At 38.7% G+C, this 27,971-nt stretch overlaps 6 protein-coding genes across 17 annotated transcripts; 3 read left to right on the top strand and 3 right to left on the bottom strand.

Annotated features, from left to right (window-relative positions):
• Positions 1-465: 465 nt before the first annotated feature.
• Positions 466-2,857, bottom strand: LOC135797281 (oocyte zinc finger protein XlCOF15-like). Of its 2 annotated transcripts, none has more exons than XM_065309550.1 (2): positions 2,496-2,857; positions 466-2,375 (listed from the first exon to the last, which is right to left on the bottom strand). In XM_065309550.1, the coding sequence occupies exons 1-2, from the start codon at positions 2,619-2,621 to the stop codon at positions 1,590-1,592; spliced, it is 912 nt and encodes a 303-aa protein (XP_065165622.1). In that variant the 5' UTR covers positions 2,622-2,857; the 3' UTR covers positions 466-1,589. The 2 variants fall into 2 exon arrangements, with proteins under 2 accessions (XP_065165622.1, XP_065165630.1); XM_065309558.1 differs by having other exon boundaries at positions 2,432-2,857.
• A 394-nt stretch (positions 2,858-3,251) lies between these two features.
• Positions 3,252-5,689, bottom strand: eEF5 (eukaryotic translation elongation factor 5). 2 transcript variants are annotated; one of them, XM_065309569.1, is made up of 4 exons: positions 5,535-5,689; positions 4,773-5,021; positions 4,246-4,484; positions 3,252-4,177 (listed from the first exon to the last, which is right to left on the bottom strand). In XM_065309569.1, exons 2-4 carry the CDS (start codon positions 4,972-4,974, stop codon positions 4,136-4,138), a joined length of 483 nt encoding a protein of 160 aa, XP_065165641.1. In that variant the 5' UTR covers positions 4,975-5,021; positions 5,535-5,689; the 3' UTR covers positions 3,252-4,135. The 2 variants fall into 2 exon arrangements, with proteins under 2 accessions (XP_065165641.1, XP_065165648.1); XM_065309576.1 differs by having other exon boundaries at positions 5,457-5,594.
• A 332-nt stretch (positions 5,690-6,021) lies between these two features.
• Positions 6,022-8,404, bottom strand: nmd (no mitochondrial derivative). The gene is made up of 2 exons (XM_065309536.1): positions 8,003-8,404; positions 6,022-7,903 (listed from the first exon to the last, which is right to left on the bottom strand). Exons 1-2 carry the CDS (start codon positions 8,167-8,169, stop codon positions 6,931-6,933), a joined length of 1,140 nt encoding a protein of 379 aa, XP_065165608.1. The 5' UTR covers positions 8,170-8,404; the 3' UTR covers positions 6,022-6,930.
• Positions 8,405-8,697: 293 nt separating this feature from the next.
• On the top strand, positions 8,698-14,769 carry LOC135797266 (chitinase domain-containing protein 1). The gene is made up of 4 exons (XM_065309523.1): positions 8,698-9,241; positions 9,302-9,845; positions 9,906-10,128; positions 13,982-14,769. The coding sequence occupies exons 1-4, from the start codon at positions 8,975-8,977 to the stop codon at positions 14,121-14,123; spliced, it is 1,176 nt and encodes a 391-aa protein (XP_065165595.1). The 5' UTR covers positions 8,698-8,974; the 3' UTR covers positions 14,124-14,769.
• An 852-nt stretch (positions 14,770-15,621) lies between these two features.
• LOC135793011 (facilitated trehalose transporter Tret1-like) lies at positions 15,622-17,702 on the top strand. Its single transcript, XM_065303853.1, has 2 exons — positions 15,622-15,861; positions 16,247-17,702. Exons 1-2 carry the CDS (start codon positions 15,804-15,806, stop codon positions 17,578-17,580), a joined length of 1,392 nt encoding a protein of 463 aa, XP_065159925.1. The 5' UTR covers positions 15,622-15,803; the 3' UTR covers positions 17,581-17,702.
• Positions 17,703-20,154: 2,452 nt separating this feature from the next.
• LOC135791977 (uncharacterized) lies at positions 20,155-26,782 on the top strand. 10 transcript variants are annotated; one of them, XR_010548170.1, is made up of 10 exons: positions 20,155-20,513; positions 20,589-20,793; positions 21,739-21,928; positions 22,687-22,935; positions 23,605-23,800; positions 23,863-24,157; positions 24,534-24,614; positions 24,918-24,969; positions 25,193-25,244; positions 26,100-26,782. XR_010548170.1 is itself a non-coding variant. In XM_065302604.1 (8 exons), the coding sequence occupies exons 1-7, from the start codon at positions 20,508-20,510 to the stop codon at positions 25,219-25,221; spliced, it is 1,170 nt and encodes a 389-aa protein (XP_065158676.1). In that variant the 5' UTR covers positions 20,155-20,507; the 3' UTR covers positions 25,222-25,244; positions 25,979-26,782. The 10 variants fall into 10 exon arrangements, 3 of the variants coding, with proteins under 3 accessions (XP_065158676.1, XP_065158685.1, XP_065158696.1); XR_010548171.1 differs by having other exon boundaries at positions 23,863-24,148; positions 24,534-24,827; XR_010548173.1 differs by having other exon boundaries at positions 23,863-24,148.
• Positions 26,783-27,971: the final 1,189 nt, after the last annotated feature.

The following is a 27,971-nucleotide window of genomic DNA, read 5'->3' on the forward strand; positions in this document are numbered from 1 at the left end:
CGTAAATTAAAACCAGGAGTAAAGTCTGTTATCTCAAGATTCCATTTATTATTTAAATACCATTCTGGATCGATGCAAACTCATGACGGATCAGCACCAAATTGGTCGCTGCATGTTTTTTGCTTATTCCGCAGCAGGGATGCATTCTTCAGTAGCTGACGTTGCAGTAGCGCAGCCCCAAATAGATATAGAAATTCCAGGTAATAACAATTAAACCATAGATCGGACTATAATGTACGGATTCCTTCGTCCTGCGATAATATCGTTGATGTGATCCTAAAATCAAATAAGCAAATATAATCATTTACACCGCAACGCATGCACAATTTGCTAACATTTGTACACTCAATTTAACTCGCATCCACCGAACGTTGAAATCTTCTAATACTCCCCTTAGGGCAGACAATTTTCATAGTTTCAAAGATATAATACTCATTAATACCCAAGTGAAAAGAAAAACGTGTAACCGTTTTCATATCTGTATATTAATTTAAAAAGCATACATGAACTTTTTTACAATAAATATTCTATATATGTATTAATGTTTTTATATATATTTATATATAATATATTTTTGTATGTGTATATGTTATGATTTGCGTGTACGATTTCGCGCCACTAAGAACCTATAAATACGGTTATAATACACAGTCAGTTTACTGTAATTTTTTAAGAATTCTCATATTGTACCAAAATGATACTAAAACATATCATTGCTTCGGCAAGATAAGTGAAGCCAAACGCTGGGCCCGTCTCCCTTCGCCTTCTTCTCCGGCACCGCGACTAATTGGCATCGCGCACATTCACTCAATTACGCACTCACAATATTAATCATTAATATTTACGATTCATATCGGATAGTTTTCGTCGTACGAAAAATAACTCTTCATATTTGCTCCTTTTTATCGGCGGCACTATGTACATGGCTTTCATTTATAGTAATATTTAAGCACCTCACTGTTCTCTAAAACCACTAAATCTACTCATTGTAGGTACATATTATATTCTATGTACTTAAAGCTAATCTCATTTTGTTCAATTTGCGTTTGCTAGAAATGTTTGTGTGTGAGACTACGACCCATCTTCGTCTACGGACAAAGTAAGTACAATGAATTGCAAAACGGTATCCTGCTTGCTACTTATTATTGTGTATTTTGTGGTGTTGCATTTGCTGTGGCGTTTATAGCGGCTACATTTTTGGAAGCGAAATGTTTCATACTCCTCCTTCGTGTGAGCATAACTCCCAGCAACGGAAACAATTTGATCACGTTCCAAATAAATATGTTAATTGTTATCTACCTAGGGTGGCTGTTAGTCGCTACACTCTCTCCGAGGGAGTAATAATAATTATAAAGCTTCTAATCACAATTAATGCCCGGCGCTGATTCCTGACTATGTACATGGGCGAGATGGCAACGTAGAGAATTTTGAACAGATAAAATTTGAAAATGTATAATTCTCAAGCAATGACCTAACTCCTCAAAATGAGGTAGTCATTTGCAACACAGTCGATATACTCATAAAAACTGAGTATACCGACTGGTGCTAAAACGTTCCTTGCGCGTGTCTTACAAGGAAGTGTATGATTTTTATGTGTTTTTCCCCGGTGGACCCTCCATGCCGCCGGATGGTTGACCCTGGCCCTGGTTGCCCATGCCGGCGCCGTACTTGTTGATCAGATCTATAGCTTTGTGCGGCACGCCGCGCACCGTTCCCTGGGTGAGGATGAAAGGGTCCTGAGAGTGCGCGCGATAGTGATGCCTAATCAGGTAGCTGTCCTTGGCGAATGTCCGGCCACACACGGTGCATTCGTAGCAGATATTGGAGTTGTGCGTGCGAAGATGCAGCGCGTACTGTGATTTGGAGGTGAATGTCATCTGGCAGCGGTCGCACGAGATTGGTCTATCGGAGACATGCGACCAGCGGTGTGCAATCACGTAGCTCTTCACTGCGAAGCGTTTATCACAGATCTCGCACGCGTACGGCCGCTCGCCGGTATGGACGCGCTTGTGCGTATTGAGGCTGGACTTCTGTGTGAAGCGCTTCTGGCACTGGTCGCACTGAAAAGGCCGCTCGCCAGTGTGCACACGCATGTGTACCTCCAGGTAGGGTTTGCGGCAGAACGCCGCCTCACAGACCGTACACTGGAAAGGCTTGTGGCCTGAATGCAGTTTCATGTGCACATAGTATGAGGATGAGGAGGAAAGCACCTTGCCGCAGACCTTGCACGTCTGCATCTTGTTCGCCGGCGGCGCGCTCGGCATGCTCGCAGCGGTAGAGCCATCCCCGCTGAGGGTGCCCTCCGACATGACCTCATCTTTGATGTCGCACGTCGGCGTGCTGGGCTCGCTCATCAGGCTGAGCTGCGGACTAAGCTGCAAGACAGACAGTGTCATCTTCTAGCACACGCATCATCGTCTAGGACGGCTACATAGAGAGCAGACAACGGCAAGCGGGCATGCAAGGTGCGGGTGGCAATTGAGGTGGTGGCTCACGTGTTCGCCAGGGCGGTACGGCTGCTGCAGTGGATGAAGCTGTTGCGGCTGGGCCTGATAGAATCGGATCGGCTCCACTTTGATCTGGTGATGCTCGAAGAGACCGTGGTTCATGATGGGCAGCATCCTTTGCCGTACGCGCGCGTTTATAAATACCCAGCGGCGGCGGTGCTATTTTCGGGCATTTGTCGGCGCGCTGCTCATGCGGGCCGGCGGTGGCGAAAAGACGGCAGACGCCCCGGGGTGCCCGGCAATCGTTGGCGGCGCGCGAACTGCTTGTGCCGATGCGGGGATTTGAATTTAGCATAAATTGTTGATGTGACAGCGCAAACAATAAATATATGAATACAGCCGGGCGCCGTGTCAAGCGTCAAACTGGCGGTGCTGACTGGAGGGGCGGCGCGCATGCGCTCATCCTGCGAGACCCCGCAAATCAGGCAAACCGCTGCACCGCGCGACATTTAAAATTCCGCACCGCGGAAAAAATCAATCGCGGACACAATTGATTGCTTGCTAACGCCGCCCCATTGTCGCTGGCGTCAGAAATTATAATCATGGTGTTGCCATCAATATTGCAACTCTGGCACTTTTGCAGCAAACAGCGAAAGAAATTCATTTGATAACCCTGAGACCTTTACACCCAACACACAAAATTCCACCAGATAAAATTATTCACAATCACAAAGCGTTACACACAAGGCCGGGTAGATATCCGTGCAGTAAGAAGTTTAACGTGCGTAAAAGGCAAATGAAACGTTTCAACGAAATTGTCATTTTATTGCAATCAATGGTGCGTGCCATTTCTTTGTTAATCGTTATTAAATAGGCACAATTTTTTCAATTTTTATTATTTTTAATGATAAAAAACAATCATAATCAAGAAATATTTGTAAAGTTATTGTACATCATTAATAAAGGTTTGCAATTTACTGATTAGTAGATCATAGGAAGCATTGCAACTGACTGGGGGGTCAACAGAAAAGAACAAAACTCGATCTTTCTGCGCAATGCCGAGCGCATCATTTTAGTAAATAAAAAGATAGAACATCGTCTTCTTCCTAGTACTTAATTTAAAAATTGGCGTTGCAATGCCCGCTGCTGCCCTAGGTAGTTTATTGAATAGCAATCGTTAATACTTGCTTAGTTCTGCGATGTTAAAACGTGTATATGTGTGTGTGTTGCAAGTGCCTCTTCTGAATCTGCTCTCTCCGCCCGACTGCTGCCGCGCGTTCGTCCTCACCAATAAAACGCAATTTGGAATGAGTTAGATCAATCGTTACAGTTAAAATAGTAGTGAGTTCAGCGGCGCAGCGTGCCGCGTCAAGCAAATGCTCTTCTAAAATAAATGTGTGTTTATTTTAACCAAAAGATGTTCAATTTAAAAAAATCAAGTTGCAGGTAGTTTCCATTTTGTCCAACGACGTAGAACGCAGAAATTTTATGGGATTGTTGAATTTTACATGAGCCGATCTCGGCCGGGCACCAATGCAACGGTCGACTGATGTCTTGAATATTTGTTTGAAGCATTATAGTATTATACATGGGTCCTGAATGTTGATGTTGTTTATCATTGTTGGTATCGTAACGCCCTCGAACTGTCTTTAATTTATTGTGTGGACGAGGGGGACCTGTGCCGGCCATTATTTGTCCAAGGCAGTGTTTGTCTTGACAGCAATTACCACCTGTTTAAATTTGAATATTAGTAATTAAGATAGCACTAAAAAATTGTATTCTAATAAACGCAACGCACCTCTTCACCGCAAGATTTGAGTACGGTGCATAAGATATCCTTGCCGGCGTCGTAGTCGGTGCGCAGCTGGGCGCCGACATCGCCGTCTGGGATCTTCAAGTCTTCGCGCAAGTCGCCATTGTCGGACATAAGGCTGAGGTATCCATCGTCGGAAATGTCAGTCAACTGATAATCCTCACGCTTCACATGTGGCACATCCATATTGTGAGTTGAAGGGCAGATATCTTCATATTTCTTGCCTATAAAGCCAGTGAATTAAAAGTTGCACGCCAAAAATATAACATTGAATAGGGACGTGGGAAACGATAGGATCAAACACATACAACTACTAATAGTTCCAATTCACATTAAATTTTGTAAGTTTTGAGAGGCATGCATGACGATTTTACTTGTAGTTGTTAATTAAATGCAATAACATAATTTTAAGCGTTTGTTTGATTAAAAATGAAAATTACAATTACTATTTGTTAAGGAATGTGTTTGCTAATAAGAGGAGAGAATGTGATAAAAATGATTGCCTGACTTACCTGAGAATATGTCAATGCCAACTAAGTGAACTTTAGCATGACCATGCTTGCCAGTTTTTGAGGTAGACATTTCAACAATCTTGCAGGGCCTAGCCTTGAGCATGACAAATCCGTTCTTACGTAGGGCCGAGCATTGCATGGGATAAGTGGCGGAGGCACCGGAGTCTCCAGTCTCAAAGTGGGTATCCTCAATATCCGCCATTGTGTCCGGTGAGTGTCGGGATCTGCTTGTCGCAAAGACGAAACGAGCTGTGAACAACGAAAGCGTAAGTATGAATATATGGTTGCGGGGCCACGAACGTGAACGGAATGAATGAGCACGCCGCCAGCGCGGTGCCGAGTGCCCCCTTGCTGCGATGGCCACGCGGCAACATGTGGACACCGCCGAACTATAACCACAAATTTGACGTTGGGGGCTCGCACGCTCGTAAAATCAACCAACATGCCGGCGTCGTGAAATGCACCCGACGGCATCGCATCGCCTTGGCCGCATGCTGGTGCAGCAAAGCGAAGGGCCGCAAGACACGCTGTGCCGGTCGCGAAAATAATTGCAACATGGCGCGAAGCATACCGCATCGTCATGCAGCGGCCGCGAAAGAAATTTCGATCGGCCGCCTGCGACGCCGAGTAAATCGCAGGCGGCCGGGACACTTAGGCGGCGAATTAGAATGCGTTAGTACTCACGATAATTGATTATGCACAAGATGCTAGTGAATTTGACTAATTGCAACGGTAAATAATACTCCAAGTTGATGTACTCACATGTGATCAAGATGGAAACCGTGTCCCAAAAGAGATTCGCGGAGCACGCGCCCTCAGCATGTAAAGCACGGGAAGCTACTCGCGGCGACGGGGCGCGCGCCAAATTCAAAACGAGGCTGAGCACAGCAACAAGTCTGCGAAATGACGGGAAAAATCTTTCCAGATTTGGTACAAAAAAATACTACAAAAATGAATCAAAATTGCGTTGAGGTTTTGTATAATGTATACGAATCAAATGACAATCTTGTTGATAAAAAAAAAAACAAAAGAAACAATCGCCAACTGCAATTTACGATAGACTCGCACGATCCGTAGTATATTAATTATAAACAGTTTACGTTATGGATTACATTTCAGTAAGCAAACACAAAATAAGTGGTGGAAGTATTAATTACGTCTACCTTTCAATGAACACGCAGTATTCAATTTGTTTGCATTGAGTTTGGGCATTTTGGTAAAACATGGCAAACAAATAAAACAACGTAAATTAGATTTCTGTGTTATTATTCAGGTACAACCATTCCAATTTTAATTTTCACAAATATTTCATGATTATAATAAAAAAAAACGATGTGACTCGTTATCGCATTCTCTCTATTCTTGCATTTATTCATCTACAAATCAAGGTAATACTATATCTAACAAATCAATTTACCGTGTATCACAAAATAAAACACAATCATAGTGTATAACTTAATAAAAAATAAACAAAAGCGATACCATTGCGGGTGTTCATATATATATCATTTGAATGTAGTTGACATTAGATCCAATTTCAGTTGTTGTTTTTTTTTTGCAAAATAGAAATGCAATGCAACTGCGGAATGAGTAATCTAGTGATTTAACATTAGTTCTAAACATTATTAATAGAATTAATAGACCAACAGTGCACAGTTACATATGGCTTACTGAGATAGATAACTATTTCCTATAACAACTCGATTCTTGTAATATGTACACACGATTTCGTACCGCCACGCCGTTGTTGGTCAAACACAAAATAACAACAAATGAAGTTTGACCATTTATTCAGCTCCATCGGAAACGCAATAATAAAATTCCCGCTCTTGTAAAATGACTAAAGTTTAATTGATACAGATTCCAACAAATTGTACATGAGTGAATGTGTAACGCCGCACTTGCACAAATGATCGAAGTGGTCCGTTCGGAATCAATAAGGAGGGACAATCACACAATGCATTCCCATCGTCCGGGAATCAATCGCTATGTACAACAGAAGTGAGGCAAAACGAGCACAATGACAATGGCGCTAACGTAGTCAATCTGCGACTGGAATTTTGGGCTTGACTCGCTTGAATGTGCCAGCGAATTCATCGGACTTGTCGATGTACGCACTCAGATTGGCCAAGTAACGCTCGACGATCGGAAACGAATGCTAGTCGAGGCGGAGTTGCAGCGGCAGCGTACCGCAGTGCATCTTCGAGTCGCGCATCTTCTTGAAGGAAGCGAGCATGTCGTCCATTGTGATGGGGCGCAGGGCGTCGTGGTACTCGTCCTCGGAGTCTACGCCGCTGGCGGTGCTCGTGCATACCTCTTCCGCTGTTGCTCCGCCCTTCATCGAATTGCGCATGTAATCACGCACGCGATACACCGACGCATTGCGACACAGCTCGCGCAGATCCGAGCCGGAGAAGCCGTCTGTGATGCGTGCAATCTTCTTACGGTCGAAGTTGTCCTCGATTGGCTCGTTTTCGAGGATCAGTCCCAGAATCTCGTAGCGTTGGTGTGCGTTCGGCATCGAGATGTGAAATGTGGCTGGCATGCGACGCAAGATGGCAGCGTCCAGGTCCTGTGGGCGGTTCGTCGCACCCATGATGATTACGGTCGTATTGGGGTCGGTGATGAGTCCATCCCAGAATGACATGAACTGTGCTTTCATCATCGCCGTCGCCTCGTGGTCGGTGGTGTTCCGTGCACGGAGGAAGGAGTCGATCTCATCGATGAAAATGATGCACGGCTGCAGTTTGATGGCAAGACTGAATACAGCTGCGGCAAGTTTTTGGCTCTCGCCGTACCATTTGTCGGTGAGGATCGACACGTCGAGGTTGATGAAGCGTGTGCCCGCCTCTCTCGCCGTGGCTTTTGCTATCAATGTTTTGCCACAGCCAGGTGGACCATGCAGCAAAACGCCCTTCGGCGGTTGTGTCAACTGCGAATCCGCGAATAACTCACGCCGCTGAATTGGGAGTATCACGGTCTCACGCAATTCCTCCACAATCCCATCTAAGCCAGCAATGTTGCCCCATGTTATTTTAATGTCCTGCGGGTTGATTATGTTTTGTGCAATGAGCATCTCATAGTCGGTGAGCTTGTCGAGTGTCAACGGTGCGTTACCATTTTGCGCCAATCTGTCAACACAATTCAAAGAATGTTATTTGTAAATTTGTGCAAACATATTGATTTTAATAGCGCTACAAACTTGCGCTGGAATTGGAGGTTAGACTTACTTTCTCAGGGCTTCCTCGGCGCGCTCCTTTGCCTTCTTCTTGTTCTTGTTGGCAGGGTCCACTCGCTCCATTATCCATTTTATACTGAAGAAAGTGACGGCGCTCACGAGCGATAATCGCATCACAAAGCCGATGATTTCGTTGCGCGAAAATGATGGCTCCATCATGATGTTGGTGGTTCTGCGACGTTTGAATCAAAACAGAATCAACGAGCGGACGCAAAGTGGCTGGTGTATCAATGCATTACACTACTGCCTGCAGTTGCGTTTTTCACACTTCGCACCTACCATGCAGAGGATATCACGTTTTCGTGACTCAACGAACGCAAGGAACTGCGAATTTGGCAGGATTTTAGCACGGAATACAATGAAATTATTTACATAAGATGTACCCACACATTCAATTTACGAACACTCCCGAAGTGTCAACGAATTGTGGTAATCACGTAAAACCAAAATTTACAAAAATTTGGGTATTTCCACATGAAATAGTAAATTCTCTCTCTAAATTATATTCTAAACAAATTGATAAGATAAACTCCTGATTAAGGAATTAATTATGAATACATCCTTCAAACGTATTTTTATTGCTGCATCATCCTGTTCCCTTCAAGTTAATATTTGGTTGCCTATAGTTAAAATTTAAAAAAAAATGTGCTGGATTTTAATGAACTTTTTTTTGAATATTTATATTTATTTCTTTAGCCATATTGCTTAATACAAGTATTTGAACATTTATTTTTATTACCTATTATTTATTTTGATTACTACTTCTTTGGTTGCCTACATTGCAACTAAATCTGTTCGTCAAAAACACCTGGCTATACTTCGTGGTCAAAACAAACAAATTACGAATGTATGAGGTTAACTTCTTATCACCGAAATAGAGCACTTTAAGATATGAAGTTATTAAATGATAAATCCTAACAGTTTTTGTGTCTTATAGTAATTAAAAAGTGCATTCCTATACAATATGACTTACAAAGCAATCCTCTACTTTTTAACATTCCTCTTGTTCCTCAAGATATCTAATGCAACACTAAGTCCAAAATCACCAAAACACAAGAAAGTAGAAAACAAACAAAATGTTCTTCATGGACCACAGAGTATGTCAGTTGTTCAGAAGGATTTAATATCAATTCATCCAACTACAGATGATATTCAAGCCAATCATCAAGCATACCATGAAAATACCCAACATCGAAACTTTCAGGGAATGGTTTTAGGATATGTAACACCTGTGAGTAATTTATTCATGTATAAAATACTAGATTTTCATCTTCCACTGGTTTATTTATAGTGGAACAATCAAGGATATGATATAGCAAAAATATTTGCAAGTAAGTTTACACATATCAGTCCAGTGTGGCTGCAAATCAAAAGAAAGGGACCTTTGAAATATGAAGTAACTGGTACTCATGATGTGGATGTTGGGTGGATGAAGGCAGTAAAGGAGAATGGTGCAGCAAGTAACGTTAAAATTGTACCACGGGTTCTTTTCGACAATTGGTCAGGCAATGAATTTGTAACTTTGCTTTCAAACAATAATGAGATTGAGGCATTGGCTAAAACTTTAGTGAAGGCAGCACAAAAGTGGAACTTTGATGGGTTTGTGGTTGAAGTATGGTCCGTGCTAGCTGGGCGGGTAAAGAACAACCTACTGGTAAACCTAATGAAGACAATCGGCGGTATTTTGACACACAATTCGCTGGATTACATTATAACGATTCCACCGAAGCGTGGTGAAGATTTTCACTTCACCGATGAAGAATTCGAGCAATTGAAGGACGACGTGACTGCATTTTCGTTGATGACTTATGACTATTCTAATATCCATCGACCAGGTCAGTTTAGAATATTGCGCTTGTGTCCCATTTGGTTGTAAAAATGTTTCTACTTTTCAGGACCGAACGCTCCATTAAAGTGGGTTGAAGATTGTATTCAATCATTGTCGGACGATAATGAGTCAACGGCGAAAATCCTAACAGGTTTGAATTTTTATGGGATGGATTACAACCCATCGGGCGGTGGACCGATTGTAAATCATGATTATCTAAAAAAAGTTGCCGCTTTGAAGGGGAAAATCCAGTATGATTCCAAGTCCGCCGAAAATTTCCTCGAAGTGAAGTAAGTCAATAATTTAATTTTGCATTCTACAAACAAAACATTTGTCTTCATGAAAATGCCATTTATCAATGTATTATGAGTATTCAATGTCATATTTTATAGCAAAATAATTGATATGTAAATTTAATTTATCTACTTAATGCATGCACGCACTGCAACAATGCCCAACCGTGTTCCGGTTCTTGAAGATAATGAGCATAACGCTCAACATTCGAAAAGCAAAATATTTGGTATTCTATTCAAGTCTCAAGCCTAATCAGCGCGTTGGTAATATTCTCGCCTATATTTGCGAATTAAGCTAAACGTGCAATAGGCACAAGGTTGATAACGTGCTCGATTTCTAAACACTAGCGTGATAAATGAAAACAAAATACAAAATACATGTGCTGCAATGTTGCGCGATATGGAAATTGGAAATTTGGTGTCGTCGTTCGCGTTTTCCAGCTCGACGTGGATGAGTCTTATCAATTCCGAGCGCGTTAATATTAATGTTTATGCAACGTTGTGCCGTTTGTGTTTTTAATTTTATAAAGAGAATTTAGTTCTAGACCGTTTTCAGTTATGTAGAAGTGTCAATGTCAATGCGGGGAAATTAGTTAATCGTTTTAAATGCGACAATTGAACTAAAAATACATCAATATTATATACTCACTATGACGGAAAATCGACACAATCACAATCAATTTCTAGTAACTCGTCGCGTTATAATTAAGTGCACTGCTAACAACGTCAGGTTGTTGATTTTCCGAGCATTTTTTTGAACCACTTGCATTCTTCAAACTCCGACACGCGCGACATTTGTTCAACTACGTAATAATCGAATGAAACAAATTGTACTTCAGGTATTTTTTGCTCATACATACGGAGTTATTTCTTTATTTCGTAAGATTTACGTTGTATTTTTTTGTTTCTTTACTGGTATGCAGCAAAACAAACATTAATGACGTGTTTTGCTAATGAAATTATTCGCATGACTTTAATCATGGAATTGCTACAGGCCAAGCATTCTTTTCATTTTTTTCACGACTCAACGAATTAAGGAATTATGCGCAAAATTGAAGATATTATATTCAATTAAGCGATATTTACGGCCACGATATTTAAATCAAACTTAAGAAGTTGATGTTCGATTACTAAACATTTAATAATGACGACGATTACGCTAAAATTTTAAATATTGTTTTGTTGGGCGGAAAATGTAACATAATCGCCTTGTTTATAAATGATTAATTTATTGCGCCTCATATATTTACCGCGCACGTGTAGCTTAAGAATTTTGCCTGAAATGTTCATTCAAAACCTAACCCATTCGTTTCAAAAACGTTATGCGCCATATAGCTTGTTTTTTAGTCTATAATAGTGTGAATGACTCAGGTATACACGTAAATGCGATTATCTCTAAACCCGTTTTTTTTTTTTCAAATGTCGTGATTACGATGTCTATAATTTTATGAATACAATTTTTCCGATTTACTTCCAATAATGATTAAAACTTGTAAAATAGAAAAGTTGTTGTATCGGTACTCAACGCTGCGTTTTGACAAACGAAGTTTAAACATTATTTTGTGTCTTAACGAATGTCACATTAATTTCAATTTTTGTGATTTATTACATATTTTGCAAAAATGTGTTTTAGTTATGAATGCATTTTTGTGTATAAAAAACACAAAAACAAGGACAAGACTAGATACTGACTGGTTATTATAGCACGAACCATATCACATTTTCATTCATGCGATAGAACAATTTATATTGTTTATATGCGAAGTGCTGTCTGTATTTAATTTTAATTGTTAAGGGGATCTGTCAATAAGTCTATATTACTTATTACATTCATTATTTCAGTCATAACCCGAAATTTCTGAATGCAAACCTCTATTTTATGTCATTAGACTATATTATTATGTTTTTACTTATCTTGTGGAATTAATAAGGCATGTACGGTCACTTGTATATTAATGATTAATATACAAAGCATAAAATTTACTCGCAATTGTGAGTGGTTTCGATAAACCGATTTTTCATTTTTATGAGTTCAATTTCTTCCATTCCTGCCGTAATAACGCGCCCGTGAGATTGGTCGGTATCTTGCGTTCTTATTTTTGTTTTTTGAGTGACATTTTGTGCTCATTCTTTTTCGGATGAGGCGGATCTTTATCTTTTTTTGCTTTTTAGTGCCTTCACACGCGCGTCTTCTCATCTTTTGTACGGCATTTTCTTTGTTCCCGACATTGGCAAATTTAACTCTTTTGCGGCTGTCCAGCTTCAACCAACCCTGCATGCCCTTCATTTCGACTTTAGCCGCCGGAGAATTTGGGTACCTCATGCGACAGCGGCGAATAAATGCTGTAAAGCCTTTCAATGTTTCTAAAACTTGATTTTTATAGCGACCCATTATTTCAATCAGTGCCGAAAATTTTAGATAAATAATTTAGCTTTTATGTGTGATGCCGAATATCGTTTTATGGAGAAGGTTAATTGAAAAAAATATGACAATTGTGCAAAAAAAAAAAATTGTTGACGTAAACAAAAACTGTGGCTACTTCGATTGTTTCAAAAATTAAAAAAGGATTATTTTTATTATATTTTGTTTTAAACAGAACTTACTATTATCGCCAATAGATTTGATTGCCATACAATAATACAGGGAGTATAATAAGGGAGGGTTTGAATTCAGTTACAGTACATTTCTTTACTCTACTAATAGTAGCACAATTAAGCACACATAAATCAACATGAAATAGCGTTTTTTTTAACTAAGAAAACAACAACTCAGGTCACGAAACGTTATTTTTGCTCAAAAAAGATCATATTTTGCCCAACGTTTAATTCTTAAATTCATAAAGAGAATGGTACCTAAATTTATTCAATTAGAAACCAAAAAAGATTGGGAGAGTGAGTAACATCTCGTCTGGAACGTAGAGTACTTGGACGTGGTAGTAGGATATAAGTGTTAATTCTGTATATTAAAGAAAGTATTAAATACGTTTTCATGTGGAAAAACAGATAATAGAAAGCGGCGACTTGAAGCTGCAGTCAACTGGATACGATAATGTGTGGATGTCGAACGAACAAACAAACGATCGGGTATGAGTAGCGTATTCATGCGATGTGTAATAATTTAAAAAAATAAATAAATAATACAAGTAGCCATATGCATACAAATATGCATGTGCGACATCCGGTATACTTGAAGAATTAATTAACTGAAAATATATTTTTCCTGTATACACTTGAAAAATATTTTCACATTTTTTGTTTGTTTTTAGTCTACCACTTCATTGAGTATTTTGAATGAAGTATTTAATTTATTACATTGAAATCAGCCCATTTGCAAAGTTTCGTAGTTCGTTGATTTCAAAGTCGATTTTGTTTGAAAATATTTTTTTTAAATATGACTTTATACATATTAGATTTTTAATTTTGTACGACAAAGGTAGAAATGCAGAGCTCAGCAGGTCATGAACACAAATTTATTTTTAACATGCGTTATGCTTTTATAGAATAATTTTCCACTGAAACTTTTAATTAAAAAAATTTTGTAGGTACTCTTACAGCACAAGCATATTCTGCCGGGTTACTCAAGGAAATTGAAATAATTGTTAACTTTTTTAACGTTCAAATACATGATATGCAACATGATAGCATACGTGGTTATTGTAATTAAAAACAAAAACAATTTCTGTAATCAAGCAACGTATCTAAGAAACAGATTTCTAACCGTTCACACGTGCATTTGATTTTGTATTAAATTAAATAACATTTGTGCCGCAACACATTTTTCATTCTTATCTCATTTTGTAAGCATAAGATTTTTATTGCATTTAATAACACCTTGATTTTTTTATTATAGAGAATCCGACGGTAAACACGTTGTCTTCTACCCGACGCTGCATTCGATTCAAAAGCGTTTGGAATTGGCGAAGGAGCTTGGCACCGGGATTTCCATCTGGGAGCTTGGTCAAGGATTATACTATTTTTATGATTTACTCTAAAAAACTCCCACGAAGCCATTACTCCACCTCTTTTTCGAGCTTTACTCCGCTCTAAACACCAAGCTAATGTATTGATTGGATTATATGTTTTTATGTCTCCAATTTAATAACGATTTAATGACTTGTTCATTAGTTTCTGTACTCTCCTATATCAATTAAGACCGGTTAATGAACTACGGCTTAAAACAATGACGCCACGGCGTATTTTACGTTCTCAGGCAAAGCAATAGTGGAAATTTTTGCTGTACGCGAATTACCTGCGATCACTTTCTATTTGTGCATTGGGTTATAATTAAAAAAATTGTCACTGTTCAAAATCCACCTTCGAGGTATTCCGATTCAATACTATCGATTCAATTGTATCGATTTGAAAATGTAAATTACAGAAACAATATTTGCTCTTTAGATAATTGATGAAAATTCAGTAGCGAGCGCTTTTTTATCCTTATCGATTTTCATTCACACTATTGGCATTATTGCGATGAATTAAGGATGAGTTGGGCCAAGTTTAGCCGAAATTTGCCCATCAGCAGGCGCCGAATCTTGCGCACGTGTCGCATCCTATGTTAACCATCCTATTATGTTAGCTAAGCTCTCTGTTTGTCACAATATGCTGACCAACAGAATAAAGTGATTTAAGTTTGAATAGTTTATGTGAGTGATCTATTAGCGGGTTGGATAATCACTGTAAATATCGTAATTGAGCTTGAAAATAGCAGTTAGCGCATTTCCTACGCAAGCGAATAAAATGGCGTTAATTACCGCTTGACAAATATTGATACCGATATTCATCGTTTTGCAAATATATCACAAAAACTTTGAATTTACAATGTGGTTCCCGCGTGCGTAGTCACGCATATGCAAATGAGTTGCGCACTTAGACTGATTGATTTTTAATTTCGCACCAATTTCGAGGCGCCGAAGAATCGAAGAGGCCGCCTACTCGCTCGCCTGTTATCGCTGGCGCACAATGTCAATGTTAATTGTTAATTAAATGCTTGGCACGGCGCGATGTGGACAGGCTTACAAGCCGGCGTTTTATAGATATTCAGGTTGTGTTGTTTTCGTTGTAGGCACAAGTAGATATTGTCAAATTCTTGTTTTTATTTCCCAAGAATTGCCTTGTTTTGAGTTTTTGCCAGTTTCGGTTGGCGTCGGCGTCACGTGCCTTCCGCCGATAATAATTTACGTCCAACTGCGCGCCTGTTTTTTCGTTTATTTTTATTTTTTGATCTAATTCGCGGCGCACACAAACCGTAATGTTCCTAATCGACGCGGACGCCGAAAGTACCTAGAGAGCTTGCGAAAATTCGCGAGGGTCACAAATTAGACGCGATTTGTGACTTATTATCGCCCAAAACATCTTGTTGCTATTTACAATTTGTTGTCCTTAGCGATGCGATGGCGGCTAAGGCGCGGTAGCGCTTGCGAAGGACGCGCTTGCGTTGACGGTGGTGGCGAGCGCTTTAAATACAATCGGCGCCCGCCGTTAGGGAGGCAGTCGCCGATTCGAACCGCAGGACGCTATGTGCTCGTACGGCCCGCGCACCGCACGTGAATTCAGACTCGCACGGTAAAACGACGCTGAGCTTGGTGGGACTTTAATCGTCGGTGGTGACTTAACAACAATTAGTTCAATTTCTACAGTGCTACGATCAATCAACTCTCAACCAAATCAAGATGTTCATCACAATCGAGCTTTCCGAGCAGTTTCGGCAACTACTCCCCGTTATTTTCGGTGAGTGCATACAGATTCAGTGGCACGAAAAACAAGATTCGTATCGAACTTACTGGAATTTGTAATTTATGCGTTTGAAGCGTTTCGTTTGTGGCAATTACAATAAAAGTCACATAAAAACGTGTAAAACTTGTGAAATACATAAATAAGCGTGACAACTAGTACAAAATTAACTTTGAAACAATTTTTTACATACATAATGGCTCATTTTCTGTGAAATTAATGCATGCTGGAGGTTGAGGAATTATAACAAACTTAACGTAATTACTTTACCGATGATTAACGCAATGTTAATGCGATGCAATGCGACTGTCTTACTAAATATATTTTTAATTAACGAAAGCATTTGAGCGATTTTAACCATTTGTTTAATTACTGATTCTAGGAGCATTTTTGTCGGTGACGTTTGGAATGGGTTTGGGATGGCCCTGCATTGCCTACCCCTATCTTTTGAACGACGACGTTACACCTATTCCCATCACTCTGGATGACACCGCACTCATCGCGGGCTTCCTCATGGAAGGCAACACCATCGGCTCACTGTTCTCAACTTCAAAACTGCTCCCAGCCAAATTGGCAGTCTCCTTATGCTGTTTTCTGCAGATTTCTGGTTGGGTGCTGATGTTTTACTCTCGCAACATATTTTGGTTTCTCGGCAGCCGCGCTAGCGTTGGCTTCGCCAACGGCTATGGCATGGGCCAACTGAAGCGCTATATCAAGGATACTTGCGATCCTGATCTCGCCGATACGATCAACAACTACCTCCCAGTAGGGATCAACGTCGGAGTGTTGATCACCTTTACTTATGGGGCCTTTGTGGATTTCCGCTCACTCGCCCTCTATGCCGTGATTGTTCCCAGTATTGGTTTTCTTGGCTTTACACTCATCCCCAAATTAGAGCGCAAGACTGACTCTTCTCAGAGAGTGCGCAATGCTCTGGAGAGCACCATGGAGAAAGACGAGATGTCTATGGCCAAGAACATTACACCACCGCCAGTATTGGAAACAGCTGAAGGCGAACGCGAGTCCAACACAGTTGGCAAACCTTTCACCGTTTTTGAAGTGCTGCGAGACCGCGACAGCCGCAACGGACTTTTTCTCATGTTCCTTATCGTTTTCGTGCAGCAGTACAGCGGCGGACCTGCTAACCTGGTCTATTCCCAGATTATCTTCACTTCTACTGCGAACCCATATCCAAAACTGTGCTCCATTATTTATGGCATCACCGCGCTGATCAACATCATTCTGGCACTTACTTTTGCAAAGAACATTCGCCGCAAGACGAATCTACTTGTCGGCACACTGGCGTGCATTTTTTGCTACGTGTTGGTAGCGTTGTATTTCTTCCTCCGCAACGAGTTATATCAGATTAACGAGCTGTTTACTTGGGCGCCACTCTTCCTTCTAATGTTGTGGAACGTTTTTCACACGTTCAGCTTTGGCGTGCTATCGCTGCTGCAACTGAAAGAAAGTCTTCCAAAACGCTCCCTCAACGTGCTGAGCAAGTTTTGGACCATTCACTTCTCCATGTCTGCCGTCATATCGACAAAAATCTTTCAGGTGATTTTTGGTATGTTTGGCATGGGCATGGGCTACACATTCTTCATTTTTGTTCTTGTCGGGAACTTTTTGATCGCCATCTTCATCAAGGACTACACGCCGAAGGGAAAGCTCGAGGTGAATGGAGGTGTCGAGAGCGCGACTGTACAAAGATTTTAAATCTCGCCATTTTTTGGCGAAGCATTCGAAAACATGTGTGATAGCATTAGACTACTGTGTTGTAACTGTTAATATTTGTAAATTAATAAACCTTATGTTGTTGTGTTTTTTTATATAACTTATCAACATTGTTATTCTTTTAACCAAAATGTTAACGATTTATTTACGCAGGTGGTTGTACTTTATTACGTAAACTACCTGAAAAATTTAACCAATTTTGCAAATTGGTTGATTTTTGGGTAATTACCTAGGTATTTGTGGTTGTGAAACATTGTACACATATCAAAACTTGTATGTGATATGCTAAGTGCATTAAACTGAATTAGTTATGCAAGAATAAGTTCAAAAACTGATAACGAACAACGAACCAGTGATAGATTTGAAACTGATATGAAACTAATATTTAAAATTGTTTAAATTTCTAACCTTGGATGCTTCAAACGGTGTCGATGGCATTAAACATACCTCGCAAGTAATTTGCTAATTTGTAACCGGTTAAACTTCTGAAACTGAATACGCTAATTCAATTTACATTTAAATCGGTCGAAGGATAAGCTGACAATTAAATTTGTCGTATGTTGTTAGACACATCGCACAAAACAAAAATAATAAGCATTCCTGAAAAACAACAACACATGGATAGCATATGTTATATGAGCATTGTTATATGTTTAATATCAACAAGAATTTATTGCAAGTGGGTAAATTATAGAATAAGTGCTTAGCAACGCCAAAACTCTACGGCAAACTTTTAAAAAATACCAACATTTGGTGTAATTTTTATTTAAACATTCCTTCGCAAACATAAATCGTTGAAAAATGTGTTTTTTATTATTGTTGCAATTATAATCTAAACTATACCAATTTAGACACCTGTCGTTTGTGATTGACCTGAGTAAAATTTGTATGCTTTTATAGTATGCTATCATAGTAATGAAACGATTTAGTTAGTTTTCAGGGCCGTCGATTTAGATTTAGAGTTGCAAATTTCATTTACAATATAAAAAATCTCGGTAAACGAAAATACATTTAACAATTTAATTCATAAGTTTATAAGTTTCAACTCAATTCTAAATAAACTAAATTACCTATTAACTCTGAAACCTCAGAAAGCTGATAATGCTTTAAATAACATGTGTCTCAAACTTTAGATTTAATTCAATCAATATTTGACTAACTTTTAATTAACGGCTTTAAAGTTATATTTCTATCCGAATGTAGACAGAATTTAATTAAAGTAAAATGCAAAAAAGCAGAATAACTAAAAAAATTGAAAAATCATAATAAAAAAGAATTAAAGAAGAAACAGCAATTTTTAAATATTTTGCATTTCACTGTTTCGGAGTAAAACAGCGCGAATCATGTCAATTCGCGTCAGTGAATCAAATATCACGTAGATTACATGGATTGCAATGTTATTAAAAATAATTAGATTCACTTTATCTTTGTATAAGAAAACTGAATTAAATCAGGTTAATATTTAATTTACGAGATCCTTAATTCATGAGGGGGCACAAAGTTTGCCACAAACAAAAAAAAGTGCTGATAAGAATCGTTACAGAATCGCTATGCGATAGAACATCAGAATAAGTTATAGTTGAAGTATTTTTAAAATATTAATTTTGCATGTAAAATACCTTAAAAGATATGTTAAACGCCATACCTACCCTCCTTAAATATTTCCAAATATGTACATATTTACATGTAATCATGTGTAAATGTATTATTTGGAAATAAATAAAAGATAGGCGCGTTAGAGAAGCTCGGAGAAGAGTTCCCGCAAGCGGAAAACTACGGAAAGCTGTTACGAGTCGTATGCGAAGGAAGTTGCAGCAGTATGCTCCACAGTTAAAAGAGACTTTAAAAGGAAGCTTTAGTCATTGTCTCCGAGAATATGAAAAGAGACGTGGTTGTGGAAAAGGGTAGATAAACTGTTTACCGAATTGGCTCTGAATGAAGTGCTGGTGAAGGACCAATCAGTTAAACTTTTTAATTTTTTAACCAACGAGGTCCAAACTTAATTGTTGGGCAAACGCCATGTTTGTAAGGTGCTTCACAAGCTAATTGCCTACAATCTTTGCAATACTTTATCCAGTGCTTTTGATGATAAAAACAAACTTAAAGCAAACTTTATGTGTAGTACCTATTGGCGTCACCCCGCGCTGATGTTCAATGGAGTACTTCCGACAAAAGACGATTAATAACGAGCCAAGTCGACGGCATTATACTTTACTTACATGTCTAAACAACAATTAAAAACAATTGACTCATTTTTAGGAGTCCGGTAAGTAATTGCAATGATTTTGCGAAGAAATATGCAAATTATTGATGCTGTCATAAATGGCCTTAAACAGGGTTTGTTTGGCGCTGCAGTAAACAGATCAGTGTCAAAAGGTAATATGCAAATTTAATCTTAGGAAACTTCTGTATTTCAAAATTGACACTTTTATAACATTAATTTATAGTTTCTTATATCATATAAGTAATTGTATGAAAATTAAAATACACGCATTCTCGATACAGGAACAGTATTACGTCCACCTTTGATTTCTCTCCCTATAGCGTCGCCCGCCACTTTTTGTGACAGCATTTCTGAGGAGTTGTTGATACCGTGCTCACGCGCACAGCACGCAGCGAATTTACCCGTCTGACATGAAATTCAATCTAGGGTTAGAACAACAACAGCGTATCGCAATTTCTGTAGTTTCGAGCAAGTTGTTATTGTTGTTGTTCTACGGGGGCCATGTTTCACGTTATGCGTAACGCCGTGTCCGCCGTTCCGGCCAACCAACGTTTCCCGACGTCAAGCGTTCGATGACCGCTTGTTACCCCTTTCGTTCAAGCTTCGCGGAACCAAACGGCGTCCGTCAATGTGCCCCAGGAGCACCGAAATAAGGTATCAACGTAATGACTATTTACTATAAACTATGTATGTATGTATTTACCATGTGTTATTGTGTACGTTCTGTACTTATGTAACTACTAAACCAAAACACTGCCTGTTTTAGGATATGGCGTTTGAGACTATGTCCTCCAACATGGCAACCAGTGCAAAACCTCTTAGAGTGACTACTTCTTACAAACGAAATGAATTGAAACTGGTAAAGGTAGCAATACGAAGACACAAAATTAAAGCTGTTGCCAATTCGCAGCCCCTAGAAAGGATTGTGGAGAACCCTTTTGCAATAACAACCCTTGTGAATATCTCTGATGGTAATTATATATCTCTTATTGTATAATCAAGTTCTTTTCTATATACTTCATGTATTCCATGCTTGTAATATTTCAATTCTTGTCAATAGTCAAATAATTGTTTGCTACTTTCTGAGTAAAATATAATGTAAGATTTGATGCATTCAAAACCAGAGAATTAGTTTTCACACTGAAGAACACAAAGAAGAAACTTGAATGAACATTAATGTAAAAACCTTGTGCTTTCTGGACAACTCAGTGATTTAGTTGATGTGTGCTGGTGATTACTTTAAGTAGTGTGTATGGAGATGGTCTGGAAGATGTTTTCTGAAGGACTGGTTAAGAAAGGAATTCAAATTTTCTGATTATTCGGCCAGTTCTTCTCAACGATTACCAGTAGTAAATATTACTCTGTAAAACATGTCAATGAATCATGCATGCATTTTCTGGTTACATTTGGTGTGGCTACTGTTACAAAATCCAATCAAAAGGATATGCATTCGAAGCATTTAAACTATTACAAGGCGCATTTGATTGAAAATGTGATCCAGTAATATTCAATAAAATGTTTGATTTATCCGGGAACGACGTGAACCGACCGCGGCCCGATTCGAAAAAGCTTACGCGCAAACTACGTTCAATTCAAGATGACGCTGATGACGCTGAATTAAATTAACTGGCGCCTTAATTTGGATGATTTCCCACATTGTATTTACTCTAAACAAATATCAAGTTATTGATATTACGTTGAGTCATTGAAAATGTCCTTACCGCCGTCGCCGTTTGCTCAATAAGTAATTAGGTGTATTATGTGTCCACTCGCCCGCATTGCAACAAATGCGAAGAATTTCTAAAATGGGGCCACTTCCACAATCCTTGAAAATGTTCTTTGACAATCGCTAGGTGATTAGAGCAGCGCGATCGCTCCAACGTCAATTAACACATTGCCCTCTCTTGATGTTATAGGTTCCTTTGGGGTGAAGTTATTCAACAAAATCACACCCAATACAATTGAAATACCTGCGGAAGCTTATTGCAAAATCAAATCTACGCCCACTGTACGGGGTACAGCGTCACCGTCAGAGCAGGAGCCAAGTACATCCAGCCCACGATCAGCAAGTTGCTCTAGCGATAAAGAACACCAGCAAGAAGACAGGTAAACATTTTAAACACAGATAATTTATTGAATACGGCGGAAGATAATTTCACCTCCCGTGTAATACGGGACTTATTTCATGAGTATGAAAAATTGGGGCACCGTATTCTGACAACGGATTTGTGTCAGAATCTTTTTGAACGTACTGTTTTGGAAATCTATTTTTAGATTTTTCTTTATTCTAAAATCTCTGTGTTTTTTAGTGATTTCAATAAGAAAAACATTTTTTTTTTGGAATGAGGTAAAAAAAAATCAATACAAATCCGCAAGATCGCAAGTTTTCGTGTGGACAGCCTCCCGACCGCAGACAACTCCAGTTTCTTTCGCATATAACTGTATAGCCGTATATAGCTCTTACAATTCTGATCTCAATGGCTATCATTTTCCATTTTCTTAAGAAGATGTCAAATTTTGTTACAGCAACATATATTAGTATAGATCGCAAGTCGTTTTGCACATCCTCACTTTGGACATTGTTTATTCGTTTATTTTGCCCTTACCTTGTAATTTGTTTCGAGGGGGCGTTTGGTTAAGGACCATGCATTGTCTAGGCGGTGAGATTTGCAAAATGTATTTTCGGCGGTGGTCACTTGAATTTTATATCCACTTTACTATTTATACTACTATCCATGACCATATTGCCCAGTGCACGACTCCCGATATATCATGAACATAATTTGTACTTGGTGCCGAACGCGCTTTTGCAAATGCGTGTTTTATTTGTATGAACGCTTCATTTAAAATTAATATTTTTTTAGGTGTCGATCAAGAAGTCGTGAGAAATTTAAAGCAAATGAAACGGCACAAGCAGCGAAACAAGTACCAAGTACTGAACGCAACACACACCCTCCCTACGAGATGGCAGACCGCTATAATAAACGAAAGTCAAGGCGATCGGGTACTAGATCACCATCGTTGAGGCGCAGCCGATATTCTTACAGCCCCAGCCGACGCCACAGCCCAGAAAATGGCCGATACCGCAGCACCAGCAACAGTCCACAGCATAGGTATTTGCTTACTCAGTGCACATTCGCATTGTTTTTTTTTTTTTGATACAGTCAGCCTTAAATTTTGTTAATTCTCCTTTTTTTGAATTCTAATGCGAAAAAAACTAACGTACAGATATTTGCTTGCTTTGACACGTCTAGAATTGAGAAAATAAATTGTGTTTTATTGGTAGTCTCATCTTCAGTAGTGTCTGACCGAAACAACTGTTTACCGGGAAAACCGAATCTTCCATAAAGGGCCATGTGTTTGGAAGAATTTGTCGATTTTTACTTGGTCTCTAAGTTAATTAGTCTATTAAAATAAGACGTAGAATTTTGCACTGATAAATTATCACCGCTTGCTTTAAGTTAAGTGGGTTCTTTTCGTTGGCACTCTTAAATAGAACTTGTTTAGTTAGTTTAGTTAGTTCTTGTTTAGTATACAGGTGTGTTGTATCACACCCCTAAGTCACAAGATTATTCTTTTAGTAAAACAAGGCAAAAGAAGGTTACACATAATAACAAGAAATGAAATTAAAAAAAAGTATTTGGAAATGAACATGAGAAGTAAATGGTACTTAGTAAGCAATCTAAACAATCTAAACTACTAGTCATCTGGGTACAATATCATAAAAAATGAATTGCGTATTTCTTACAGTTTCAACTAAATTTGATTACATTCTTTTATAGATCTCAATCAAGAAGTAATGAGAGGCTCAAAACAAATGATTTTTTGTCAGCGAAACAAAAGCGCCGCACACCTGATCGAGATCGAGAGAGATCACGATCACCAGTCCCACGCACTGAACGGTACGACAGGCGGAAGTCTGGGTGGGCGGACTCACCTGAGTTTTTTGACCGAGGACCTGGAGCGCCTTATTTTGATGTATGTAAAACTTTAATGCCAATGGTTCTTTTGTTAGTGATTTATTCAATTTCTTATTGCAGCCGGCTTTAATACGTGCGCCAATTTCGTTCTATCCAGCCATGCCCCCTTACTACCCACCTGGTATGCCGCCTGCGTACTTCAATCAGCCGTTTTTCCCTGCCCAACATCCTGGTGCTTTCGGGCCGGGAACTTATCATCCACGTAAAAGGGGGGCGGTTTACATGAATCGAAAGATTCAAATTATCACTAACTCCACAGGTAACACGGGTACATCGAAGAACACGTTCATGTCTGAAGGCGAAGCGACGCGAACCAGCAAGGTCGTTATATCGGAGATTACAGCAGGTACAGAAAGTGCGTAGATACGACTATCTTAGGTGAAGAAGTTACTTTAGTTTAATGCACTACATCATCTATAAGGCATATTGCGCATATAATCCATTAATATCCATGAATTGGCCCTCGCAATGTTGTGATTTTTTCGGTCGCAAATGACAAGTATTTAATGCCTTTATTTTGTATATATTTATTTCTTATTTAACTCGTCTTTTTTTATAATGTACATACATATTTATGTTAGTTTATATTGATAGGTTTTATCAGGGTGATTCAAATAATATTAATTGATACACGTCATATTTTATGCAACTTAAAGGGGACCAGCTTGTTTGCTAACAGTTCAGTAGTTAAGAGGAGAAATATTTTTCAGTTATATTTCTTCTATTTTTAGCTGGACTTTATTATACCAGGAACTTGTATGAAGCATTGCGGACTTGAGATTGGACATGAACACAAATTAATTTAAAATATGGTAATTAGTATTAATTTCTTTTGTTTGACAAAATAATTTTAGTATTAATAAATTGATATATGACTGAATACTCCTTTTGCAGGAGTAAATTTCGAGACAGATAATATGTACTAGTTATGCCACAATGCTACTTTGTTGGAATGTCCGTGTAAAACGTGTCGGTAACTCTTGGGTGACAGATGTAATGAATAGGATTCAGTGCATGAACGCTAGGTCAATACTTTGATATTATTTATTCAAAGATTGGAAACTCATAAAAATGCCATCTTTCTGTTTAGGGACACTCATATTTGTTTGTTTTAGGGGTCTAACAACTGAACCCGATCTTGAAGGCTACCCATTTGTACATCTGATTGTACGTATTGGATCTTTATAATTTACATAGATTACATTTTTAATTATCTCTCGGGAAACTCACAAAAATGCAATTTTTCTGTTTTGAGTAAACCATTCTTACGTCAGATTGTACATATTGGAATTCTTTATCATTTTCGTACATAGCTTTGGTGATTAGCTTATGAATTAGCGATAAATTGTGCATTTTTGTGTTACAAATGACTAATTTTTACTTGTTTTAGGGGTTTTACTCCTCAACCCGACGTCCTAGGAGAACCACTCTTGCATTAGATTGTAAGTATTGAATTTATTTATCATTTTCATAAATAACTTTAGTGATTAGCTCATTAATTAGCAACAAAAATGGCATTCTTGTATTTCGATTGACAAACTTCCTCCTTATATAACAATTTTCAATGTTTTAATTGAGTAGTATTACAGTTTCCGGCAACGTCCTTCTAGTTCCTGCTCCCGAAACTAGATGGCGCTAGCAATTGTTCATACTACTCTGTAAATTAGTTTGGGTTGCCGCTGCGAGATGGCGTTAGAGTTATGTTACATTATCCTGTAAATTACTTTTGGTGGTCGATACTAGATAGCGCAAGTATCGGATTCATCCAGATAGCAATCAAAATCAAGATTTTCCACTTAGTCTGTCCTGCGCTGTTATTTTAAATTCCGCGGTATTTAGTTCTACTGTCGTAAAGCAAACGATTTAGTTAGCGTCATGTTTAGTATCATGTGCCCTCGTATGTGCTGACGTTTGACGATCGTCGGATCATTTTCGTGGCTTCGATTTCTAGGAATTGGATTTATTAATCAAAATTGTTCAAGTATTAATTCGTGAAAAAAAAACCATTTGTGTTCCGCCTGTGGAAAAATTGTTAGTGCAAAAATATTAAAGTTAGTAATTTCTAACAATTTGCCGAAACGTCTTTGTGCACTTTAGTACTTTCTGGATGAATGAACAAAATAGTTGACTTAATGTTATGTATAAAGTAAAATTTACTTCTGTTTAATTTTTACAGATGTAATTGCATTGCCATAATAATTTATGTATATGATTCCGCCAGTAAAGGATAATTTTAGCGAATTAAAAATGAATTAAAGTCACAAATCACAGCGCATCTGATTTGTGTTTGTTTTTAGATGTCTAGGAGTTGAACGTGACCTCGGTGTATAATCGTGCCCGCATTCAATGGTGAGTATTGAAATTCTTATCATTTTCATATCTGCTTTGTTCACGTAGCCTGCTATATCTTTTCCTTGTTTAGTCGATCGTGCGATGTTGTTCAGTACACAGATGTTTTGTTCACAAGTCGATCTTCGTAACTAGTATGCGCGTTTCTTGTGATTTTAAGTCGGTAGTTGAATTAGAATCGATCAGCAAAGGTAACATTTAGAATTAACGGACTAGTGCGGCGTGCAGTTAATGAATTATCACGGGTGGAAGTCAGAATTGTGTAGTTTTACAATATGCGCACGTTTTTGCCGTCGGCCGTCGGATATCTTACGTCGGCTAAGAAGTCCGTCCCAGTGGTTTTATTTGCGTAATGATATTAATTTGTGAAACTAAACACTGTTTGTCCCCGTGTGGAACATTTTAATCGAGAAAGTGCACGTAGGTAACTGCAACATTAACATTCGACGAATTAAACAATTAGTGAAGATGTTTCATGGACGAAAGGAATTTATCAGACGTTAAGGAAAAGCGAGGTAACCGTTGAATAAGTAAATACTCTGAAAATAATTCAATTTTAACAAATAATTTAATAATTCAACATGTACCCTTTTGATTGTACGAGTTGCAATAAACTATTCTCTTAATATTACATTTGCTAGTATATTTATCTATGTTTCCTTTTTGTCGTTTTCAGAATTAGATTTAAAAACCACATTATTTGATAGTACGTGTTTGAAATGCGAATAACAGGTACATAAATGTTGTTGTTTTTAAAAAGGTAACAAAAACAACAACATTTATACTGAAACGAATAGACTTTGATATGAGAACTTAGTGGCTCAGCTGGCATATGCATACTAGGCTAGCATGCTAGGGATTCGTGGTTCATGGTTCGAATCTCAGTTGTAGAAAGCAGTTTTATTAAATAATAAGAAATTTAAGAGATGCGGGTTGCATGCCACCAAAATATGGATTCAAATGTTAGAAATAATAAGTTGAAGAGCAGGGTACGGAACAACAATAGGAATAAGTGGAAGATGGTGGAAGAGCAAGTAAATAGAGAGCAGCAGAAAAGGATAGGAGATGTAAGACAGAATTTTTAAATTTTTGGCGGCGTGTCGTTATAAGACAGTCACTGTTTCGATCTGTCCATTGCTCCCGGCCCATCCTACAGCTACGATGTCTCTGCGCTTCATCCCCGAAATACTCAGGCATATCAACAATTTTTATGGTGGGGGATCATCCCCAGAGAGAGGGAACTCCTTATAAGGACATCCTTTTAAGGACTTGTAAAAATATTTCTAATTTTTAAGTCGCCTCAAGAGAGGGGACACTTAAAAATATTCTTACAAATTCTGACCTGCAGCTGAAATGAAAGATGGAGAACACAAATCATACAGGACACCTTAACAATTTTTATAGTGGGGATCATCCCCTGAGAGAGGGAACGCTCTTAGAGACCTGTTCCTGAAATGATAGAAGGGGTACACAAATCAAAGAAGTCAATATATCTTACTATTTATTTATTAACAATAGAATACAAGTTTATATTTTACAAGTCAACAGAATACATGTCGCCACTTTGAAACAGGACTTACGACCTGCACAGCCGGGCACATGCCATCAAGTAGGTACTACTTCTACCTCAAAACACGTGATTAGGGAGACACGCTCGCGGACCACGCGGTGAAACAACTGCCGTGTGCGCTGCGCGTAGCCGGGTACAAGCCGGGTATGCAGCGATATCACGCGTCAGTCGAACAAAAAAAGTTGTTTATACTCAAACGTACTGATAAACACGTAGTTGAGAAGACGAAACTAAAAATTCACAATGTTGA

Source organism: Atheta coriaria, unplaced genomic scaffold (genome assembly GCF_025399875.1).
Source record: "Atheta coriaria isolate IRGN ID8LTWV9N9 unplaced genomic scaffold, Caltech_Dcor_3.1 hic_scaffold_1_pilon, whole genome shotgun sequence".
Classification (NCBI taxonomy): domain Eukaryota; kingdom Metazoa; phylum Arthropoda; class Insecta; order Coleoptera; family Staphylinidae; genus Dalotia; species Dalotia coriaria.

Bases quoted from the DNA above. Each gene is read 5' to 3' on its own strand.
- LOC135797266 (XM_065309523.1), top strand. From the start codon at position 8,975: ATGACTTACAAAGCAATCCTCTACTTTTTAACATTCCTCTTGTTCCTC. The intron at 9,846-9,905 runs GTCAGTTTAGAA...TCTACTTTTCAG, and splicing joins TTCTAATATCCATCGACCAG to GACCGAACGCTCCATTAAAG. The intron at 10,129-13,981 runs GTAAGTCAATAA...TTTTTATTATAG, and splicing joins GAAAATTTCCTCGAAGTGAA to AGAATCCGACGGTAAACACG.
- eEF5 (XM_065309569.1), bottom strand. From the start codon at position 4,974: ATGGCGGATATTGAGGATACCCACTTTGAGACTGGAGACTCCGGTGCC. The intron at 4,485-4,772 runs GTAAGTCAGGCA...CTGGCTTTATAG, and splicing joins TGGCATTGACATATTCTCAG to GCAAGAAATATGAAGATATC. The intron at 4,178-4,245 runs GTGCGTTGCGTT...AAATTTAAACAG, and splicing joins TCAAATCTTGCGGTGAAGAG to GTGGTAATTGCTGTCAAGAC.
- nmd (XM_065309536.1), bottom strand. From the start codon at position 8,169: ATGATGGAGCCATCATTTTCGCGCAACGAAATCATCGGCTTTGTGATG. The intron at 7,904-8,002 runs GTAAGTCTAACC...TTGTGTTGACAG, and splicing joins GCCGAGGAAGCCCTGAGAAA to ATTGGCGCAAAATGGTAACG.
- LOC135793011 (XM_065303853.1), top strand. From the start codon at position 15,804: ATGTTCATCACAATCGAGCTTTCCGAGCAGTTTCGGCAACTACTCCCC. The intron at 15,862-16,246 runs GTGAGTGCATAC...TACTGATTCTAG, and splicing joins ACTACTCCCCGTTATTTTCG to GAGCATTTTTGTCGGTGACG.
- LOC135791977 (XM_065302604.1), top strand. The intron at 20,794-21,738 runs GTAATTATATAT...TTGATGTTATAG, and splicing joins CCTTGTGAATATCTCTGATG to GTTCCTTTGGGGTGAAGTTA. The intron at 22,936-23,604 runs GTATTTGCTTAC...ATTCTTTTATAG, and splicing joins AGCAACAGTCCACAGCATAG to ATCTCAATCAAGAAGTAATG.
- LOC135797281 (XM_065309550.1), bottom strand. From the start codon at position 2,621: ATGCTGCCCATCATGAACCACGGTCTCTTCGAGCATCACCAGATCAAA. The intron at 2,376-2,495 runs GTGAGCCACCAC...TCTGTCTTGCAG, and splicing joins CGTACCGCCCTGGCGAACAC to CTTAGTCCGCAGCTCAGCCT.